Genomic DNA, 21,865 nt, shown 5'->3' with positions numbered 1-21,865 from the left:
TTTCCATCCCTATATCCCTGTATATATGCCAAATTTACAAGGGCCGGGAACAAACTTAATAGAGAACAAACTTAATAGAGTGACATCTCATAAGTGAAACGCTCTTTGATTATCTAAAAATTAGTATATTTTTTCTTCGTTTTAAATAAATTTTAGATAATACAAATACTGTAAAACTAAAGCACATGTTTATCTCATAACTAAATCTTGTAAAATATATAGATTTTAGAAATACAAAAAGCATTTATATTTTCACCTCATGACATGCTTTTGAATTTTTTAAAATCCTGGAGTGTTTTACTAGAAATATGTTCGCCTGGTACGTTTTTCCCCCTAGTACTTTTATCGCTTCCCCCTTATTCAAGACAGACAACAAATTCCTAAATGAATTCTTTTTAATAAAATAATTGGTTCTCTAATATTTTAGCCGATTCTCAGATTTATTTTTTAAACAGCCTCTGATCAAGAATGTCTGAAGGGGGGGGAGGTGGGTAAAGTTTCGTTTCGTACCATTTTTCAATGCTCTTATTTTCGAAAATCAGGAATTTTCTGCATTTTACTCCTTCCCCCCCCCCCCCACCCCCATTCCTAAAGAAACCTCTACCTATCTGTTTCGACAGGCGGTCTAATAGAGATCTTATGCCAACAATGAAGAGGCGACAGATAAGCACCTTAGCAACTGTCCGACGGAGTTAATGACTTGGTGTTTACAAATTCTATTTTTATTCATAGAAAGTAAACAAAGCTCCTAAAACAAAAAAAAACATTAAATTAGTGAATACATGTAAATGCAGTGGGTTAAATTCTTTACAAAATATTGCTTTCATAATAACAAAAGTTTTGAGGTAACTACAATCTTTGGTGTTGAAATTAGGATACTGTCGATACACTATCCCTATTTTGTAATTAAATAGTTTGTACGTCCTTGTCTCTGATATTCCATTGAGAGTACTGAAAAGTCCTTGCATTGTACTGTAAATATTGTATTTACAATTCTAGCTAAACAGTAAGAACTAGTTCATCTATCAAATTTTGTATCGCAGCTACTTTTTAGTACCGAAGCTACTCTATAATTCACTTTGTCCGTCAGTCCGTCAGTCAGTCCGTCCGTAACGCTATGGGGGAAATGGGATTTACTCAGCTCCTATAAAAGATAGAAAGCTAAAAATTTTTGACATCATTCCCATCATTAAGGAGCACAATTAACTATAAAACATCAATGGCGGTCGGACGGCTTTTTAGCAGGTTTTAGGCTATTTTTTTATTTTCCACATTTTCCCTCATATCTTTGGTAATTATGGTCCGATTTTCAAAATTTTTTCAGTTAGATATATCAAAATTAAATTTCCCATCGTTTGAAGAAAACAACAATAACGGTTAGACTGCCTTTTTGCAGGTTTTTGGCTATTTTTTTATTTTTTACATTTTCCCCCATATCTTTGTTGTTTATGGTCCGATTTTCAAAATTTTTTCAGTTAAAGATATCAAAATTAAATTTCCGGCATTTGAAGAAATCAACAATGACGGTCAGACTGCCTTTTTGCAGGTTTTTGGCTATTTTTATATTTTTTTACATTTTCCCCCATATCTTTGGTGTTTATCGATTTTCAAAATTTTTTTCAGTTAAAGATATCAAAATCAAATTTCCCGTCGTTTGAACAAAACAACAATGACCTTCAGTCCCATCCACGAAATTTTGTGCTTCGCTACTTATGGATATTGTCATCCTTGTTAATTATATAAATTCATCAACACAATATATATTTATATGTTTTTCTCAAAGTGTCTCTCTAAGAATATTATAGTAATGCTCTGTCTTTCTATGTATTGTACATACAGTACACACACACTAGCCACAATGATTTCGAAGGTGCTTTGACTTTTGTGTCAGAACCTAAATTGGGACATAGTGCATTTCATTACCCTAGGTTAGGTACTTCATTTCACTTTTCAATAAAATCTAAAATGCAGCGGTTTTTGAGAAAATTAGATTTAAAAATTTCAAGTTAGATTTTCATCCCCTAGGAGTTATCGCATAATCATGACAAGAAAAGCAAAGATTATTTATTTAAAATTTTGAACAACTTTGCTTTTATAAAGTTCTTCATAAAACCACTCCTGAAGGGAGTTAATTAATGGCCATTTTTATTAATTACTTTGCTAAGGTCACGGAAATTCAGTTTTAAATAAATCATATAAAGAGATGTTTTATGAAAGACTTTATGAAAGCAAAGTTGTTCAAAATTTTAAATAAATAATCTTTGCTTTTCTTGTCATGATTATGCGATAACTCCTAGAGGATGAAAATTTAACTTAAAATTTTCAAATCTAATTTTCTCAAAAACCGCTGCATTTTAGATTTTATTGAAAAGTGAAATGAAGTTACCTAACCTAGGGTAATGAAATGCACTATTTCTTAATTTAGGTTCTGACACTAATTCAAAGCACCTTCGAAATCATTGTGTAGCATCTCTATAAGCAAACTTTGATGGCAACATCCATAAACATATAAACAAACAAACATTAACATTTGTACAGTGTCAGAACTGAATAAGCAATATATATAAGAGTCGAACAAAATTGTTGAAATATGTTGAAAACTGCTTAAATGAAGTATAATATTTAAGGATATACTTTAATTTAGGACTTGATTATAGAGATACTTCGCTCAAACATTGTTGTCCTAGGATTCAGTATTCCAAAAATCAGATCAATCGGATAATTATATCATATAAAAATTTAGTTTTAGAAATTTCTCTTGGTTTTTTATTTTACTATATGTTGTTCTTTTTCCAATCGAATTTGATAAAAATGCTGCACTACTTATGTAAATTTCTGTCTTTGTTTTAAGCCTAATTAACGTGTGTGGGTTTTCAGCAGAAAGTTTTTGCTAAATTCATATGTAGTTTAGAATTTAAGAATTAGCCATTTAATATTTTAGCAATAATTATTGATTTTTAATTTAATTTACTAGAAAAGATTACAATGAATGGCTTCTTTCACCTTAGGTAAAGTAAGGCTTTGTAAGAAGCTGCAAAGTTGGGAACATGCAGGGTCAGAACTTCCCATTTGGGCAATATACACTTATTGAAGATTAAAGAATCAGCAGCATCGCAAAATAAATTTGTTTAAGCTGCAAACAAACCTAAAAGACTTTATTATTTTTGACTTGTTATTTTGTATAGTGTATACAAGACCTCCAACACCATCTTATCGTCCCCCCTACACACAGTATCCTACACAGTAAGTATTTTTACTTAGCACTGGTACTAGAGGATACGCCCCTAGAGGCATGTATGGGCACTTGAGGTGAGTGGGGGAAGTAGACCACGCCTAATACTTTCAATTTTAGTATAAGATAGAAAGAGAGAAAAAATTAGGGGGTAGGTAGGGCATATTTTTGTATGTGTGATTTCTTTTTGTAGATTGGTATTGCCCTTAAATAATGAAAAACTATTCATCAGTTAGCTAATTCCTTCGGTACAGACAGACAAACACAGACACTCTTACATTTATATAAGGAATTAATTGTTATAGATTTTTAGTACACGTTTTGAAAGGTTTGAATTAAAATCATTTACGTCTTACAGCTTTACTTCTTTTGTAAAAATTTAAATTTTTTAGCTAGCAATCCAATCAGTTTATTAAGGTATGGCAACTTTATAATTTTAGAAATAAAAAAATCATAGATACACTTGGAATAATATGAGTATTTAGGGGGTGGAATAGTTATTTCTCGTATCGTTTAATCTTATGATTGTACATTTTTATATTCGTAGAAAGCTGGATATAATATGATGCTAGACATAGTTTTTTCGTATGGATGAGAACCGGTTCCTATCCACCGGATTTGAATGAATACGAGAAAAAGTGTTATAATTCCGCTACAGTCGCTTTCTGAACGTTCATGATATAAGTTTTATTTGAAATTGTTAATTTTTCGTTAGTCTTCTAGGTGTTCAAGGGTTTTGGGAAAACACGCAATAGATAACTGACAGCTTTTTTGTATGAGTAGAAGAATCAAAACTATTTTACTCTTGCTGTTTCACATATTTTAGATGCTATTAAACTCTGGAGATAGCATTTCTTTTGGAGTAATTAAGTTATACATGTATGTATATTAAAGCGTCCCGTGCAAGAAAAATTTTGTTAAAATTTTGGCCCCCAGCCAAAATATGGTTATTTTATGCAAACAATGACCCATGTAAAATATTTTTTCTGTAATGAAAAAATTTCGACTGCACTAGCACTGCAAAGTTTTGAAAATCTGCAAAAAGACCTTTTTTTAAAGCTTTTGTGCAACTTAATTTTAAAGATTTTTACAAATTTTAAATTCTAGTGTGTTCATATAAACCTGAAATTTTCCCAAAAAAAATGGGGGCCATCTCATTTATAACATATGAGGCTGTAGCAAGTAATCTTTCAAAGTCAAAATTGCATACATACAGATTGACCCATGAAAAAGTATTTTTTAGCATCTGCAGCCCATATTTCTCAATAAATTATTAAAAAATGTATATGTCCTTGTTCTCTATAGATTTCCACATAAGTAGATATAAAATTTTTTTTCACATCAATCAACAGCTGAGATTTTTAGAGCTAAACTTTTGAAAAAGTTGATGAGGAAAAAGTAACTTTTCAAGAAAATGCTTTTTTAAAGTGAAATAATGTGTTTTCTTCACAATTTCAATACTTTTTATAAAACTTATATAAAGATGTTTCCAAGAAATTTATTTCATGCAGAAAGCACTTTTTCACTTGTTTTAAAAGTCATTTTTAGAATAGTGTCTATTGCAAAAACACCCTTACACAAAGAAACCCTATAAAACATAGTAGAAGATTAAAAGTTTACATAAACAGAAATCAAACACTTTTTATGTTATTAAAATAAGTTGAAAAACAAAATATCCAGTTTCTCAAGCACTTTTTCCAAACTTTGGCTTCCAAAATCTTGGCTGTTAATTGATGTAAAAAAATATTTTGATATTCTCTGATGTGAAAATTTATAGAGAACAAGTACCTATGCATCTTTTATTATTTTATTGAGAAATATGGGCTGGAGATGCTAAAAAACACTTTTTTGTGGGTCATACTGTATATAATAGGTTTGGGCCGGATACTTTTTTGGACAGATACCGGAAATCCAACTGATTTATAATGCCGGATAACCGGTTATTCGTCCGGATATCCGGTAATTTGCCGAATATTGGATATCTGGCATTAGAATTCAGCCGGAGATCCAGTATCTGGCCCAACACCATTATAAATGTAAGCAATTTTGACTTTGAAGATTACTTGCTAAATTTTCTTTTGGTAAATTTCAGGTTTATATCGACACACTAGAAGTAACATTTTGTTAATATCTTTAAAAATGAGATTGCACAAAAGCTTTAAAAACAGGTCTTTTTGCAGATTTTAAAAATTTTGCACTTGTGCAGCTGCACTTTTTGTATTACAGAAGAAATATTTAGTATGGGTCACTTTTTTGCATAAATCAACCATATTTCGGCTGGGGGCAAAAACTTTAACAAAATTTTTCCAGGATGGGACGCTTTAATGTATATGTAATTTAATTATATTTTTACATAAAAAACGTTTATAAAATGAGAATAAAAGATTAAAATTGAATAGATTAAATCAATTATTTCTTTCTTTAAAACTTACATAAATTAATTCTATGGCAAAAATTTCAATGATGAAATTGCACAGTTTATAATAAAGTTAGACTGTTTTATAACAAAGGGGACGATGGTTATCTCGTAACCAAATCAAAAGTTATTTCAACAACAAATTCCAGTCATATTATGCGTGAACTAGGGTCCTTAGCCAAATAAAAGGTAATAATTAACAAGAAAACATAAACCTTTACCCTTGGCTACTGTGTGACTAGTAGTCATATTTTATTTTAATGAATTCTTCAGGTTTACAATAAATGAAATCCAAGCAACTCTTGGACTGGTAGTCCATTTTTTATTTTCTAAATTATTCAAGACTAGATCTGATGGAACCTCACTGCCTTACAGCAGCAACTCTGTGAATAGTAGTCCGGTTTTTATCTTCTGAATTCTTCAGGTCCACAACTGGTTGAGCCCCCTTGGCTTATAGCAGCAACACCGTGACTAGTAGTCCGGTTTTTATCTTCTAAATTCTTCAGGTCCACAACTGGTGGTGGAGCCCCCTTGCTTTACAGCAGCAACACCGTGACTAATAGTCCGGTTTTTATCTTCTGAATTCTTCAGGTCTACAACTGATGGAGCCCCCTTGCCTATGACTAATAGTCCAATTTTTATTTTCTAAATGCCGTTCTCCTCTTAGAAATATATTTTTAAATTTTGAAAAATTTTATACCTCACCCCACGGGCCACCCTCCCCCCCTCCCGTCAGAACATCTATCTTAGGTTAGGTTAGGTTTTAGGCTAGGGAGCCGAGCGCCGCGGCCAAAGTTTATAGTTCTGTGAGGGAGGGGGGGGGGGGGGGGGTTAGAATAAAGATTTTCAAAATTGAAAAAAATATCTCTAAGAGGATATTACCTTCTAAATTATTCAGGTCTACAACTGGTGGAACCCCCCTGCCTTATAGCAGCAACTCTGTGACTAGTAGTCCGGTTTTTATTGTTTGCATAATCTTGTTGGTAAGTATCAATTTGTCATTTAATCAAAAACTTTATCACCCTGTATTCAAACAATTATCATTAAGATAAAATCATATTTATATTTTTTTAACCCTTTCAAATTCCCAAAACATTCCCTAGAACAATTTTAAATTCCCTTAAAATTGTAAAACGATAGGTCAAGCTATTTAGGAGTTCATTGCAGTGATAAATTCACTGTCTTTCAAATTTATGTAATTATTTTTTTAGACAGCAGTCATTCTGATAGCTATACCTGTTATATTGTATGTGCGCCATCAAAACAGGTAAAAATTATCATTTTTTATACATTAACAAAATAATTACAATTTTAATAGCTTTGTTTGAAGCACTTTTCAGTATTATATGAATCAATTTGAATTTTAAAGTAATCAGTTTTGTATATTCTCAAGGGGTGGTAGCTGGCGTGTTGGATGGACTTCTGATAACTGGTTCCTGCGCCCCACTGCAACTAGCCCAACAAACACGAGCCAATCACAAGCAAGAACTGTTCGTCAGAGATATGACACGCCAGAAAACAGGTAAATAAATACTCATCAATAACAGGCATGGGTATACATCTGAGACAATGACAGGCAAAGAACACTAGAGATATGGCACACTAGATACAGGTAAACTAAAACTAACCAATCACAAACAAGTATAGTACACTAGAGATATGATACACCAGATAAAGGTAAACTAAAATTAACCAATCACAAACAAGTAAAGTACACTAGAGATATGACACACTAGATAAAGATAAACTAAAAATAACCAATCCCAAGCAAGTGCAGTACACTAGAGATATGATACACTAGATACAGGTAAACTAAAACTAACCAATCACGAACAAGTACAGTACACTAGAGATATGATACACCAGATAAAGGTAAACTAAAATTAATCAATCACAAACAAGTAAAGTACACTAGTGGTATGATACACTAGATACAAGTAAACTAAAATTAACCAATCACAAACAAGTACAGTACACTAGAGATATGACACACTAGATAAAGGTAAACTAAAAATAACCAATCCCAAGCAAGTGCAGTACACTAGAGATATGATACACTAGATACAGGTAAACTAAAACTAACCAATCACAAACAAGTACAGTACACTAGAGATATGATACGCTACACAAAGGTGAAGTAAAATTAACCAATCACAAACAAGTATACATCTGACACAATAGACAGTAAATCAGAGGTAAGTCAGGCTAGATAAAGGTTAACTAAAACTAACTAATCACAATCAAGTACAGTACACTACAGATATGGCACACTAGATACAGGTAAACTAAAACTAACCAATTACAAACAAGTACAATACACTAGAGATATGACACACTAGATACAGGTAAACTAAAACTAACCAATCACAAACAAGTACAGTACACTAAAGATATGATACACTAGATAAAGGTAAACTAAAATTAACCAATCACAAATAAATACAGTACACTAGAAATATGACACACTAGATAAAGGTAAACTAAAAATAACTAATCCCAAGCAAGTGCAGTACACTAGAGATATGATACACTAGATACAGGTAAACTAAAACTTACCAATCACAAACAAGTACAGTACACTAGAGATATGATACACTAGACAAAAGTAAAGTAAAATTAACCAATCACAAACAAGTATACATCTGAGACAAAGACAGGCAAAGACAGTAAATCAGAGGTAAGTCAGGCTAGATAAAGGTTAACTAAAAGTAACTAATCACAGTAAAGTACAGTACACTACAGATATGACACACTAGATACAGGTAAACTAAAACTAACCAATCACAAGCAAGAACAGTTACAACACACAAACATGTATTATATCTCAAAGTTGGAACAGGATAAATTTTGACTATAATATTTAAATCAGAATATTATGGTTTTACTACGAGTCTGAGTACTTTTAGTTTTCAAATTTACAAAAGTCAGGGAGGGACGAAACATTGCAGTGTAAATTATGTCTGTACCCAAAGTTTTATAAAACTGTCTCATACACATTGGCTTAAAACTTTAAATATTTCATTTATTCTTGTTTCAAACTATATAGCAGTGTCCAAGATTGTTAACTAAAAATTTTAATTTACAGAGGGGAATTTATTTTTGCTGGGGAAGGTATTATCATACATTGTCTTATCCTTTAAAATCTCTGACTACTTAGTATGGTAAAATGTGAATGAAAAACTTGAAATTTGCAAATCAAACATGATATAAACATATATGTATCTAATTTAATTAAAAGTTTGAGGAAAATTGTAAATTGTATGAAAATTACAAGCATACATGAAAGTTAGGCTTTAATTTTCCCCCATATGTATCTTTGAATTAGATTAAATACATATTTATGTAAGCATATGAAGCATTTGCAGGAATAAGAAGGATTTTATGTAAAAATATTTTCATTATCTAGATTTCTGGCTACTTGGTACATTAAACTCTTTAATTATACGACCTTTGTCTGGGAGTCTAAACAGTGAGGGCATGGTTATTTTTTGGGATCTTGGACAAAGTAGCTTCGGACAAAGTAGCTTCGGACAAAGTAGCTTCGGACAAAGTAGCTTCAGGACAAAGTAGCTTCCGGACAAAGTAGCTTCCGGACAAAGTAGCTTCCTAAGAAAAGTAGCCTCCACTGTTAATAAAGGTCATGGCCGCAGCGCTCGGCCCCCTGGCCTGCCTAGCCGCAGGCGCTCGGCTCCCTAGCCTATAACCTAACCTAACCTAACCAAAAAATTGTAAAAACATTATTAAAACTTATAAAAACAATATTAAAAATTGTAAAAATCTATCAACCACTTTTTGCAAAATCCACGAAATTCTAAACCACCTATGTATTATCAGTTGATGATATTTTTCTTAAATAAATGTTCTGAGGCTAACATAGGTTAGGTTAGGTTAGGTTAGGTTATAGGCTAGGGAGCCGAGCGCCCGCGGCTAGGCAGGCCAGGGGGCCGAGCGCTGAGGCCATAACCTCTATTAATATTAGAAGCTACTTTTCTTAAGTAAATGTCCTGAAGCTACTTTGTCCGGAAGCTACTTTGTCCTGAAGCTACTTTGTCCGAAGCTACTTTGTCCGAAGCTACTTTGTCCAAGATCCATTTTTTGCGCCTGTTTATGGGCAAGGCATTCCATCTCCTCTCACTATTTATGGTCTAAGGATTACTTACAAAAAAAGATATTTTAAGGCAAAATTACATTACTCAAAGACAGCCATTGTGTTTAAAAATAGATTGCTTTAGTCAATCAATAAATTTGAAATGTCATGTAAGACTCTCAAGTGAACATTAGAAAGAATTTGTGATTTTCTCCTTATTTTTATTTTTTTATTTCATACATTAAAAGTCAAAATTTAAAATTTAACATAATCAAATGTTTGAATTTACTAACATCATCCTTAGGTATAAAAATTATGGTATACTGGCCTACCATTGGTCACTTAAAATGCATACTTCCTTTATTGGTCACTAGTGGCTGCGCCCCTAGAGGCCTCTAGTGGCATTTAAATGTTTTTTCTATTTTAAATATCTAATTTAAGAAATAATTTGTCTATGGTCAATCAGCTGTTAAATATTAAATTCATGTATCTACGCAGCGCAACTACGCTACGTAGAGACATTCATACGCTAGCGACACTATGCGGCAGGAATATTTCAATTTTTTTCGATTTTATTGTGATTTCTCTTGGGAGGGTGGTGGTACCCTCCCCCAAAATAGTTATAAACCTTCCCAGGACCTATGAGAATCTACCCTGTTAAAGAGAACCCGATCGGTTCAGCGGTTAGCGAGATCCTTCGGTACAGACACACAGATACACAGACAGACAAACAAACATCCTGTTACTTTAGTATAAGGATTTGTATTGAAAGGTGTCATTTTTAAAGGCACTATAAGCTGTTTCTTAGGGATAAAAACAAACAACCATTTATCTTGTACTATTTTGTAGTCGCCTGGGAAGAAGTCAACGTGATGGTAGAAACCCCCCTGAGGAAAATGATGACGACATAGACCTGGACGCAAATTCTATACATTCCATGGAAATAGCTCAGGTATATTATTCTAGAAAAATATAAATCATCTTGGTTTTGTATATTTTTTTCTGTTTTAGATGCATAACACACAAATTACTGAAAATGCCAGCCAAAATATATAATTGCAATAATTGAGTATACTTATTTTAGGTACATTCAGTTGGACAGAACAAGTCTATTATTTTTAGACAGACAAAAGTCTGAAAGCCAAATTTTTATATGCATAATTCAAGTATATCTTTTTTAGGCATGCTTTCAGTGTACATGTAAAATATTTTTTTAAATGTTATTAGGTTCTTTTGGGTAAATATTCTTTTGCAATTAAAAGTTTGACATGCATACATATATATTGCAGAGACATTAAAAAGTATTTCAGCCTATTTATTTTTTTTTGCTTTGTAAAAGTTGCCCTTGTAAATTTAGGTACATGAATGTTTTCTATGAATAGAAGCTTTACTTTGAATGAATGTATCCGACCTTGCATGCTAAGTGCTAAATTTTGTAAGCATTTTCAAAATAAATATTAGAGATTTTTTAACTAGTACTACCTAACATTATTATTATGGTTACCTTGCACTCATAAACATTCACTTACAATACAAAAATTAAATAGGTTCAGTAACTTCTTGGTTTAGGTTTCCATGCAATAGCTTGGGTGCAGTTCACGAATGCAATCCTATTTGGGAGAAAATACTCTCAAACCCTTAATTTTATAATTCGAGTCAAAGTTTTGCCTGCAAGCAAGCAACAAAGAATGGCTTAAAAATAGTTCATATTGAGAAAGCAACATCTAAATTTGTTAAATTGAGTATTCTTCCTTCATATTAGGTATAGAGCATCTTTACATAAAAGATATTTTGAAATATTTTCCATCCTTAGTGTTCATTTTTTGTTTGCAAATTTTGAGTACATCTCAATTTAGGTACAAGTAGCCAACAGGAGAGTTAAATACAAACATATATTTTTTTTTGTTTTATGTTAAAGCCATTTTTTGTTAGCTATATCTAAGTTTATCCTATAAATATAAACAACTTTTCTCACAATAGTATGGTTAAGTATAAAAAAAAATGAGCCATTTTTTTGTTTGCCATGCAATATTAAGTATATCCTTTGATTTTAGGTGCATACATCTGGAAGAAGGGGCTCAACATCAACAGAGAGAATTTAACATACCAATAACCGACTTATATCCGCTAGATTAGAACCGGTTCTGAGACATACTAAAAAATCATGTATCATAACATAAATAGAAATTTTTACGTTTAGTATATTAAAATTAATAATAATAATGAGAAGGTTCTGTTAGGTATAACTATACATATCTACCTAAATAGTTAATTAATTTTCATATTTTTTACAATATTTAACATTTTGTTTTAATTTATTGTGTAAAGTAATTTACATACTGTCAAATTATACTTTTGATTTTAATTGCTGCATTTATAAAACATAAATTACTTCTATAGTAGCATTTAGAAAATATCGAAAACCGATAAATTTATAAAAAAAAATCTAATAATTTATCTCGTACCTTAAAGTTGAAAACTAAAAACACCCCAAACATTTCCACCAATAATTTTAATCCATTGAAAGGGTAATTTTGTTTATCAATTTTGGGAGTGTACATCAATTTACTATCCATTGTCTTATCCCGTAAGATATCTGTAGATGTAAAGTAATTGTAAATAATTTTTATTTGTTGTATTGAAGGCACTCTATAAGTTTTTTGTAGGTAATTTTATTTTTACTTTATTAAAGCATTTTATTTCATGTATTTTAAACAAAATATATATTTTTGTGCAGTTGATGTTTAGGTTAAAATTACTTTACTATGAGAATAATAAATTTATTGTATGAAAATCCGGACAGAGGAATGGAACAAAAGGCATTGTAAATTTACATAAATCTAAAATTCACATTTCTGTAGTGAAATAAAATCGAAACAAACGTACAGATGGACAAAGCCATCTTTATAACAAGTTTACTTTGCTATTCTTTTCTGGAAAAGTGACTGCACGGACAGACAAAAAAACGATGAGACAAAGTGAAATATAGATATATAAGTTGGAAAAAATTTTAATGTTAGAGGGAGATTTGAAATCTGCATCAAATTTTAGGAATTTTTTTTATAAAATTCGTTTTTTTGTATAATTCTTTATCTAAAAGCGGAAATACAATTAAAACTAATTAATTTTGACATCTCTGATAGGAGGAGATTAAGTGTCGCTTATCACCCAACCAGACCGCAGGTAGTTTCCAATCCACCTATCCTATTGGTCAAAATTTATGAACTTAAATTGTATTTCCGCTTTTAGATAAAGAATTATACAAAAAACGAATCTTATAAAAAAAATCCTTAAAATTTGATGCGGATTTCAAATCTCCCTCTAACATTAAAATTTCTTCCAACTTATATATCCTAATATATATATTATATTGCTACTAATAAGCACTGTAAAAAATTGTATTTTGTACTCATAATTATTGCTGCCATATTTTTATTTTTTAATATATGTATGTATAGAGGCATTTTATTATTTTTGTTTAAATATATTTTTGCTTGAAACTAAATTCGTCCCATTTTTATGCTATAAATGTAAAACATAAAAAGGTAAATTTGAAATTTTGAAAATTACATTTTGCCCAGAATTGAAATATTTGTATTTAACTATTTTCATATTGCCAAGCTAAAGTGGATTGCGTGCAGAAGTGGGTGTCCACCCTCCCTAAATTAAAAGTGGGTTAATTGACTAATCAAAGGACGCTTGTTTGACTGTTTATGTTGATTAGGCGGTGTGTGTTGTGTATCCACTCCTTCCAAAAATATAAAACCATCCCTCTTGTTGTTTTTATTACACCTAGTTAAAGCTTACACCCCCCTCGATTCTGGTTAAAGGAGGGTATAATAAACAACACCCCCCATCCCTGGAAGAAAAACATATGTGCACCATTGGGCTGTTGCCAATGGTTTCAGGCTATTTTCGCAAAGGCTATCATACTTAAGTAGTAAGTATGTATATTGTATTTGTCATTGTCCACTAAGATCTTGGAAACCATTCAAACAATTTAGGTTTAGTCTAGAGTAGGTTTAAAGCTATAATTTTTAACCCCTAAATCTTAAATGACTATGTTTTTTGTCTTTAGTAATTTATGCTTTTTCTGAAAAATTTAAATTGTGTTCTAAATCTCCGTTTCTAAACAAAACAATTATTTTACTTGGCAATTTCTCCTAACAGCAATTCGTCACTCTTTTAAGGATGGGTAAGGCATTTTTTTGCACATTATGATTCATGAAGCCCACACATACTTTAATCCTTATATTTGCTCCTTTATTGCTTTACTAGTTGCTTCGCCCCTAGCCAATAGGGAAGGGCGAGGGAGGTCAGTAGAATAGTCTAAAACCAACCTAAGACAAATTAAAAGATTCCCAGAAAAGTACAACCAATTCGAACTAGCAACTTCTGAGATCTTTAACTACAGACAATATAGTCTTACTACTTTATATTATTTGACTAGTTGTTAAGCCCCTAGTCTCTGGGGAAGGGCGATAGAGGTCAGAAAAATAGCCAAAAATCGACCTAAGACATTGATACGGCTTTCTTGAAAAGTACAACAAATTCAGACTCTTAATTTCTAAGATCTTTAGCTTCAAACAAACAAAAAATACCTTATTACTTTACATTATAGGATATATGTTTGCCCTAATATTAGTTATAGTGTCAAGCGACCACTGAAACCTCAAAGGCACCCGTCCTCCCTTTTCTAAAGAAAGAGAATAACATACACCCAGTCCCTATCCCGTTTGTGGGTTCCCTGTACCTAATTCAACCTAACCTAAACTAGCCTGTTTGAAAAGTGTAGATGTTTGGTAACATACAATTTCTTCATTGTCTCTAATATATACATGATTGGGAGGTTCTTTTAAAGCATAGAAGAAAATATTTAATTTTCCATACTGTATAAAATGAACATTTTTTCTCTTCATTTTGCACGATAAGATTGCAAAAAAGCATACATACGAATTTAAATTATGTTGGATCACGGATAAGTATGTTTAAAATCAAATATATTACAATTAAAGTACACGATCTTTGAAAATAAAGTAATCTTAAAAAGATTTGTTTTTGCATCTGGCTCTGAAAGCAGCCGAGTTAAACCCATTTCACTAATGGCATTACAGACAGACAGGGTTACTTTAAAATTGTAGAAATAAAATAAAAAACAATATCACCGGAAATACGATGTTTTATTCTAATAACTGGATTCAAAATAAGTTGATGATGTTAAATTATAAAAAATAAGTCATACACAACTAGCACAATAGTAAATATATAACAAGAGTACAATTTATGCACGAGACATGGAGCACGGGCTGCGACCATGCCGCGTTTATTTTCTTAGTTTACAAGAATTAATAAAATAGGTTTTAGAAGATTTATTTTTAAAGAAAGAAAATATTGTGTTTTAAAATATCTTTAAACAGAAAAATCTTGGAAAATATAATTTTCATTTGTTTGATGGTATTTTGTTTGAATAATATTCAATTCATATTTCAAATTTTAGTTTCTTTAAATAAAATGTATTGAATAATAATTTATATTTTATTAACATTTAAGACTGATTTTTAAAAGAACTTCATCGAATGGAAATTCTTTAAAAATCAAAATCTTTGTAGTGCCGCGGGGCTGCTTAGGCTTCTTGTTCCTGTCCATAGTAGCTGACCAGCCCGACAAGGGTGACAAAGTCTGGGGAGGCGCTCTGCTCGTCCAACTTCTTCTGTACGTTGGCAGCAATGTCAGGGGGCAAAATTTCAAGCAGGGTCTGAAAAAAAATAGATATTATGACAGGGAAAAAATGTCGCCAATTTAGGTTGTAGCATGGATATCATTTGTTGGTCAGTTCATTCATCCAGTAGGAGGGGAGGGGATGTGTTTAGGGATCGTTATATAAGCCAGCTTTGCTCAAAGTACGTGTTCTGGTGTAAGATCCAAGTAAAAATAAATTCATTTTAAAAATATGATTATTTTCAATGAGGGATGTTTTGAACCACTCCCTCCTCCCCCACAACCTAAAAAAACTGTCCTAAAATCGTTGCACATGAAAAGATAAAACCTCCATAAGGGGGGGGGGATAAATACTGTTGTTTTTATCTTTAATCTGAGAAAAAAAATAGAAGTTATGAATATAAATGAATTCCTGTATTATTTTTTTTACAGATATGCCATACAGACCGATAGCTTGATACAGATTATTTTACACGGAGAACAGATTCACTATAATTTACCTTAGCGGCAAGCTTCCTCATACTGTTGTTCTTGATAGGACCACGGGGCAAATCAGCGTAGGTCAGGAAAGCAAACTCGTAAATGGTTCTAAATAAGATATTTTTTTTCTATATTTGTCTATGGGACTGCCTGTTTTGCTGTTGTATTATTCGAATGATAAAAAAAATTTAAAAATAACAATATTTAAAATTTATGTTCAATAAATTGTTAATTCTAATTTTGTCCGGCTTTATCCTTATGCTGATAATCTATCGTATAAATATAATTTTTGCACATTCTTTTAAAGATAGTAGTCTAAATACACTTGAAAGATATTTATGACAAACTACTATTTTACTTTATTATAAAAACTAGCGGCTACGCCCCTAGAAGCCTCTAGGGGCACTTAGGTAGTAGGGGAAAAGGCGACCTCATCCCATTTTATATTTAAATTCAAAAGAGCAAAAAGATATATTTTTTTTGGGGGGGGGGTTGAAGACACCCTCCCCAAAAATAGTTTAAAACCTTCCCAGGACCTATAAAAAGCTACACTGTAAAGGAGAACAATATCGGTTAGGTGGTTAGCGAGATCTTTCGGGACAGACAAAAAACGCTTACTACTTTATATAATAGGATAGAGAATTACACATTAAATACAACAATTTATATTTACCTAATAAGAGTAGCCATGTTCTCCTTGTAGTTGGGGGCATTTATCAATTCCTTCAGTGTGTTCAACTTGGCTGGGTCAACCTAAGCATTCACGTTCTTGTTAAAACTTTAATAAAAAAATAGGAAAATTACAATTCAATTTGCGTTATATATAAACATAATGACATTTCATAACTGAAATATTAAAAATATTTAGAACATTCATGTATTTATTTCTAGGATAAAGTAATAAAAAATAAATAAGTTTTTTACTCCAATGTTTAACTTGTTATACTTATGATGGTCCAAATCGGTTGTATTTTCAGGTAATTTTGAGGTTTATATTTGGGGTGGTTTTAGGCTATTTTCCTGAGCTTCTCTCCCTCCTACCGTATTTTACCCTAGAGGCTAGCAAATATCCAATCACCTTGCCCATTAATAATTACTAGCTTAAAAATATAATTTTTACAACTAAGGGGGAAAATTTAATTAAATTTTTTCTATTTCTTCGGCATTCTTTAAAGATTAACTTCCATTATTGATTAATTGTAATAATATTGAAGTATAAATACCTGTCTGTACCACTCCAGTTTGTCCTTACCCTCCTCGATCATTGTTCTCAACTCCTTGTGTTGGTCCATCCACTAAAAATTTATCGATTTCATATCATTTTTTCAAAATAAGAACAGTTTACAATGCTAGGCAGTTGGTTCTTTATGATTGCAGCTGCTACTTTTGACAATTATCCTGCAAAAAAAAGACAGTTAGCTGGTGGTCTTTTTTTGGTTTGCTTTGGTTCTTAAGATTTAGTATGTATTTGGCAACTTTAGAATTTAAAATTTTAACATTATCTAAATAAAAAGAAAAAAAATTTTCCTATAAATTCAAATGTTCTACAGAATATAATAAATTTTAAACTTAATGTATTATATTGATAAATTTTCCATACAAGTTTCAAATAATAGTTTAATTTAATATCAAACGCTATACTTTAGTCAAACTAAGACAACATTAACGTTTTTAAAAGGTGTGGATATCGTACTCAAAGTACTTAAGATCAAGTACTTAAGACTTTTAACAGTAAAAATACTTTGTTTGAAATAAAGGAAACGTTTAGGTTAAATGAGTTCTTCTGGTTTTCTAAGCTACTACAGAAACCCTTGCTCCCCTTATTTGAAAAGAAATTGTAGTACCTTGTTTGATTGTATTTACTTTTTGTCAGGTTAGGTTAGGTCATATTGGTTACTGGGTAGCCCTGCACAGTTACAGAAACGAAAGTGTTAAATCCTCGGAGGGTTAGGGCCATTTGCAGTTGTTAGGCATAAAGGAAATAACTGCTTGTCCTTATTCAATTTTTTTAAAGAGAAGGGAAGGGGTAGAGTTTCTGCGACCGCAAGGAAAATCAGCAAAAAGTCTTTTGCTACAATTTAAAAATAAATATTACCTGAACAAATGAAACCTGGAATCCTGTAGGTCCGTGCTCCTGAGCGTAGGTTGCAAAGCAGATCAGATAGAAGTATCTAAAATTAAAATCAAGAATGAAGTAAAAGAGCCTTAAATAGGTTATTCTAAAAAATCTGAATCAGACAAGAGATTATTATAATTGGCGAATAACAATAACCTTGCAGATTTGTTGGTGCTGTTCCTCAAAGTAACTATTATGCACAGAACCTCATCTTACCTTCTTTTTTTATGAATTCATTTTAGACGGTTGGGGGATTTTTTTCTATATCTAATACCTGTCTGGCCTGTACCTGCAATGCCCTTTTATTGCTGGGATATCCTATACTGTACCCAATATAACCTAACCTAACCAAACACAAAGTAAAAAAAATAATTCCGAAAAAATATCCCAAACACCTGTATTTTGAATTTGTTTAGCAATAAAGAAAGGGGGGGGGGAGGAGGGTAGTTCTTAGATCGGCTAGCCATTCTAAAGGAACAACTTACTACTATAAACATTCACCTTGTGACGTAAACTTTTTAAATAAAAATAAAATAATTGGTTTTCATAGAAATATTTATTGAATATTTACGTTCCTTTGGAAACATCTATATATTTTGTTGCTCACTCTAGCTTTACATAATTCACAATGATTAAAATATTTTAACAATATTTGTTTTATATTATTCAGCGCAAAACTAAGTATCTTTATTGTAAAATCATTCTAGAATTATTTTACATAGCAAGTTATTAAGTAACTTTGCTATTTAAAATTATATACGCATACCAAACATCGATAGTTAATAATTAAAATATTAGAATTCTAATATATTCTAATCAAATTATAACCATAATTTACTATCTAAAGTGAAATTATGATAAGAAGAAGCATTATGCACGTGTACAATTTACAAGATTTGACCGTTGACTACGAAAAGCGAAGAGAAAGAAGGATTTTGATATTTAATTGGAGGGGGGGGGGTGGCTATTTTAATATTTAATTGAAATAACGTTAAAAGGGAAGGTCACAATTGCGTAAAATTTCATTTTTATTTTTTTAGGCATCTCAAAACATTTCCATTTAATAAGATATAAATAAACATGGCATGACAATGGCAGGTGTCTCGCTTACCTCTCCATAAAGTTGAGAATCATCTGTTTCCAGACAACCTGCTTCTCCTCGGGGGCAACATCGTATTTCCACTTAGTTTCTACATAATATAGATAGATAGATAGATACTAAGTTTTTAAAAAATGATAGATAGATAGATAGATGGATAAATAGATAGATAGATAATTTTCTGAAATTCATTTAACATGACCTTTACTTTCCTAAGTCTAGGAATATCAAATGGCATAGAAAGTTAAATTGGTAAATAAGTATTCTATTATCTATTTTCCATAAAACTGACAGTAAGAATTTATTTAAACATTGTTTCTCGTGTAAGCTTTTAGATAGATTTCTAATTTCGGAGGTTTGGGGGAATCTAATGTATTTTTACAAAACAGCCCGTCACACCTCCCCCGCCCCCCCCCCCCCCCCTTTGAACGTCTATGACTGGAAGGTAATTACTAACCGATGATACATTCTCTCAAGTTCTGGAGGCCGGATCCCTTTGGGGCGGGGCCGCAGATGTCAATCACGCGGTCAACCTAAACAAGAACAAAATAGGTATTAGTGTTACAGCTATAGTTAATAGAACCACCCTAAAATGCTTAAATACGAATCCTTTTACTTTTAATTCCATAGTTTAATTAAACTTTAGCCCCTGAAGGCAGATTCAACTCTTTAGAATCTTACGGAGTATATTACATACTACTAACGTTGGAGGAATACGACATCAAATATAATCATAGACCAATGCTTATCCCACATGATGATTTTTTCAAAGCTCTAGTAATACTGAGTCAAATTCCATAAATTACTTAAGATAGCCTAAGAGTGAGGACTTTCTTTGCCTTTTACAATTATATATATTTTTTAAAATTTTTCGAAAAATATTTAGATTTTTACAGTCATATAATAAAGGTTAAGGACAATACACCATTAAAAATATTTTTAAGATTTTCTTCGAATACTTTTAATGAATAGATAAATTATTCATTTAACCGACTAAAATTATCTAAATATTTTTTCATTGTTCTTTACTTAATAATAGCTTGTTTTTTTCTAATTTTAAAAGAATAATATTCCATGTAATACTGTAAAGAGAAAACAGTATACTACCCCCACAGTTTAAATACTCGTTCTGACATTCGTTACCTTAAAATTTTCGGGAAGTGAGGTTAAGTAAGGATAAGTTTTTACAAAGTATCTGTTTCTAAACTTTTCAACCATTTATTAGCCTACATAATGAGTCATAGTAATGAATGGGTATAGTCCCGTTCGTGGCAACGCACCTTAAGGGGCGATTCCTAGTATTTTTCAAAGTACCTTTTCCTGCGGGGGGCTCTAACCCTGCGGGGTCAATTGTCTAACCTTGTGGGGCAATCACCTAACCCAATATAACCTAACCTAACCTAAAATAACATATAAAAAGCCATTTTAAAAACACGACGAATCGCCCCTTAAGGGGCGTTGCCACGAAAGGGACTATTCCCAAATACATTGTATAAGCCTGTATAATTTAAATTTGAACCAAGAAATTTGTTATTATGCTGCTTATCATAAACTTAAATCTAGTATTCATAAAAGACTTTTAATGATTAGAATTTTTTCCTGGAAAATGTCAGAGACACTGAGATGACTTTTACTGATGTGATTTTTCCATTCAATTCTCATCTATTTTTTGGTCTTCAAGATTCATTTTGTATATTTGTCCGGGGAGAAGTTGATCAAATTAGGGGGTGTGCCTCTCCCCCCCCCCCCTCCATCATAGATATATTTACTATGTATATGAAAATTGGAGGGAAAATTGAAAACTTTAAAATTTTTTGTGGGAGGGGTATATCTAGCACAATAATTAAAACCTTTCTATAGTGCCTATAAAAAGAACGTCATACTGATGGCCTACCATTAGTCAATTAGAATGTATACTGGCCTGCCATTAGTAATTTAGTCCGTGTATTGGCCTTTCATTGGTCATTTGTATTGTATGACGTCATTTTTATAGACATTATAAAAAGCTTCCAATAATTGAGTCGGTATTGAGTTAAACATAAAGCATTGCTACTATAAAAAGTCATAAAATTATTTCAAGTTTTATGCCTTTGAAAAGTATAAAACAGTATAACACAAATAACCTGATTACACCCTGCCCTGTTTTAAGAACTTGATGGACAAAACATACCCTAGTAATCTCAAAACGTGTAAGTAAGCAATTAACATTTTTTTTGGCTTACTTAAATGTGCCATTGTGCCATTTTTGTGGTAAATTACTGATAAGCCATAAAGAATACTAATTGCTTACTTATATCAGCATTCTACAACAATTTGGTCTTACTTGTGAGATAAAAGAGGGTGGAGTAAATAAATACTCAGTCATTTACAGTAAAAGTGGCTTATATAAGTTGAAGTGAAGAAAAAGAAGGAGGAGTAATAATTAATCCCTTCCTTCCTGTAAGCAGTTTATGAAAAAAAGAGAAGATTTGGCTGATATAAGCCAAATAAGCAACAATTGTAATTGATTGCTTATAAGTAATTTATCCAAAAATTGCATGATTTGGTATATAAGCCAAATAAGCATTTATTGTGATTGATTGCTTGTAAGTAATTTATCAACAAATTGGATGATTTGGTACATAAGCCAAATAAGCATTTATTGTGATTGATTGCTTATAAGTAATCTATCAGAAAATTGTATGATTTGGTATATAAGCCAAATAAGCTTTAGTGTG

The 21,865-nt window shown here is 31.5% G+C and overlaps 2 protein-coding genes across 3 annotated transcripts in view; one reads left to right on the top strand and one right to left on the bottom strand.

The window, feature by feature from the left end:
* The window catches only part of LOC145318873 (uncharacterized), a 45,163-nt gene extending 31,933 nt beyond the window's left edge, over window positions 1-13,230 (top strand). The window contains exons 15-21 of one of the 2 annotated variants that reach the window (XM_080160536.1): window positions 3,186-3,243; window positions 6,547-6,631; window positions 6,860-6,915; window positions 7,042-7,170; window positions 10,585-10,687; window positions 10,820-10,901; window positions 11,790-13,230. In XM_080160536.1, the coding sequence (XP_080016662.1) occupies window positions 3,186-3,243; window positions 6,547-6,631; window positions 6,860-6,915; window positions 7,042-7,170; window positions 10,585-10,687; window positions 10,820-10,873 (485 nt within the window). In that variant the 3' untranslated portion in view covers window positions 10,874-10,901; window positions 11,790-13,230. The remainder of the gene's footprint in view (window positions 1-3,185; window positions 3,244-6,546; window positions 6,632-6,859; window positions 6,916-7,041; window positions 7,171-10,584; window positions 10,688-10,819; window positions 10,902-11,789) is intronic. The other variant, XM_080160537.1, reaches the window with a different exon arrangement.
* Window positions 13,231-14,896: 1,666 nt separating this feature from the next.
* Window positions 14,897-21,865, bottom strand: part of LOC145318883 (paladin-like) — a 54,154-nt gene continuing 47,185 nt past the window's right edge. The window contains exons 13-19 of the mRNA XM_080160551.1: window positions 19,606-19,681; window positions 19,161-19,239; window positions 18,029-18,104; window positions 17,157-17,228; window positions 16,607-16,686; window positions 15,954-16,041; window positions 14,897-15,490 (exon numbers count right to left, since the gene is read on the bottom strand). Of these exons, the coding sequence (XP_080016677.1) occupies window positions 15,359-15,490; window positions 15,954-16,041; window positions 16,607-16,686; window positions 17,157-17,228; window positions 18,029-18,104; window positions 19,161-19,239; window positions 19,606-19,681 (603 nt within the window). The 3' untranslated portion in view covers window positions 14,897-15,358. The remainder of the gene's footprint in view (window positions 15,491-15,953; window positions 16,042-16,606; window positions 16,687-17,156; window positions 17,229-18,028; window positions 18,105-19,160; window positions 19,240-19,605; window positions 19,682-21,865) is intronic.

This window comes from Acartia tonsa, chromosome 5 (genome assembly GCF_053477335.1).
Source record: "Acartia tonsa isolate MP-2025a chromosome 5, ASM5347733v1, whole genome shotgun sequence".
Lineage (NCBI taxonomy): Eukaryota > Metazoa > Arthropoda > Copepoda > Calanoida > Acartiidae > Acartia > Acartia tonsa.
This window is presented reverse-complemented; position numbering and strand designations above follow the sequence as displayed.